Here is a 1,235-nt window from a genome sequence, read left to right on the forward strand (position 1 = left end):
GGTTTAAAGGTCTTGTTCTGAAATCCAATAACACTATTGGATTACAGGGCGCTCCTGTAAAGGGTTAATGACTTGCCTGTAAAAATAAAGGTATAATAAATAAAAAAAATTAAAGCACAAAAGTAGTGATTTAAATCAGGGTAAAAAGGCCTGAGAGGAGGTTAGAAAATGTAAAATCTTTTTTTAAGAAGCAGAACGCTGAGTCTCACCATGCTGGAGTGGACCGTGGCCTGCTCGATGTAACGGGCGATGCCGGTCACAAAGGCGTTCCTGTCCTCAAAGTTGGTGTCAAAGTTAGCCTGCAGAGACGGAGACAAAGGAGTGGACTTAGAGAGGAGGAGGAGGAGCAGGAGGAGCAGGAGGAGAAATAAAGGCCGTACCTGGTACATGATGGAGGAGGGGGGCGGTTCGATGCATGGCTGCTGGTCCGGCAGCGGCAGCTCCTCCAGCAGGTCCACGTTGGACAGAGCGTCCTCCAGCGTCACGTGGGTCGTCATGGTCACGAGGCGTCACTCAAACAACACCTAGATCTGAGAGAGAGACGACATCAGACTCCTTTAAAGGTGTTTACCTGTGGAAACGCTAAAACACCAAAGCTCACTGGAACAAACTGATTTTTGCAATGTGCTTTATTTTATCGCAGACTTTTTCCATCCAGGTATTTCTTTATTCCCATCCCTTTGTCTGGAGGAGGGTGAGCATCGTAATGCGAAGGTGCACCGCCCCCAAAAACAGCATCAGCATTTAAATGACTCCATTCGTCTCCCATAATGCTCGGTTGTATCCCGCTTTCTTTCCCATGAGCAACACTTGGCTCGACCAATGGGATGAGGGGATTCTGGATTGTTACGTATATGTTGTCAGCTCATTGGTCACAATGCAGGACAGGGACGGGAACAAGTTTACCGTAAGTTTTGTATCCAATGTTCTTGTTCTTCATTTTCCATTAGCTTATTACTGACTATTCTTTTCTCTCACAGTAATACGGGACAAAGCGCGTTCCTTTTCCACTAAATATGGGACAGGTGCTTCTATTTCTAAATACGGAACAATTAAGTTTTTCAAGGGACGGTTGGAAACCCTGCATTCTAGTGATGGTGAAATGAAGAATCATGAATCATCGAATCTTTACATCCAATTCTCAGGAGCCAAGGACACTGAATGGCTTTAATTTTATGGAAATAAATATTTTATGGAATATGGTCTCATTATGATGTTGATTAATGAAAGAAGAA

At 44.0% G+C, this 1,235-nt stretch overlaps 1 protein-coding gene across 1 annotated transcript in view; it reads right to left on the reverse strand.

Moving 5' to 3' along the window:
- Positions 1–1,235, reverse strand: part of cyfip2 (cytoplasmic FMR1 interacting protein 2) — a 68,234-nt gene that overhangs the window by 49,510 nt on the left and 17,489 nt on the right. Inside the window, exons 2-3 of the mRNA XM_015377199.1 lie at positions 381–530; positions 210–299 (exon numbers count right to left, since the gene is read on the reverse strand). Of these exons, the coding sequence (XP_015232685.1) occupies positions 210–299; positions 381–497 (207 nt within the window). The 5' untranslated portion in view covers positions 498–530. The remainder of the gene's footprint in view (positions 1–209; positions 300–380; positions 531–1,235) is intronic.

This window comes from Cyprinodon variegatus, unplaced genomic scaffold (genome assembly GCF_000732505.1).
Source record: "Cyprinodon variegatus isolate N-32 unplaced genomic scaffold, C_variegatus-1.0 Scaffold148, whole genome shotgun sequence".
In the NCBI taxonomy this organism is placed as follows: domain Eukaryota; kingdom Metazoa; phylum Chordata; class Actinopteri; order Cyprinodontiformes; family Cyprinodontidae; genus Cyprinodon; species Cyprinodon variegatus.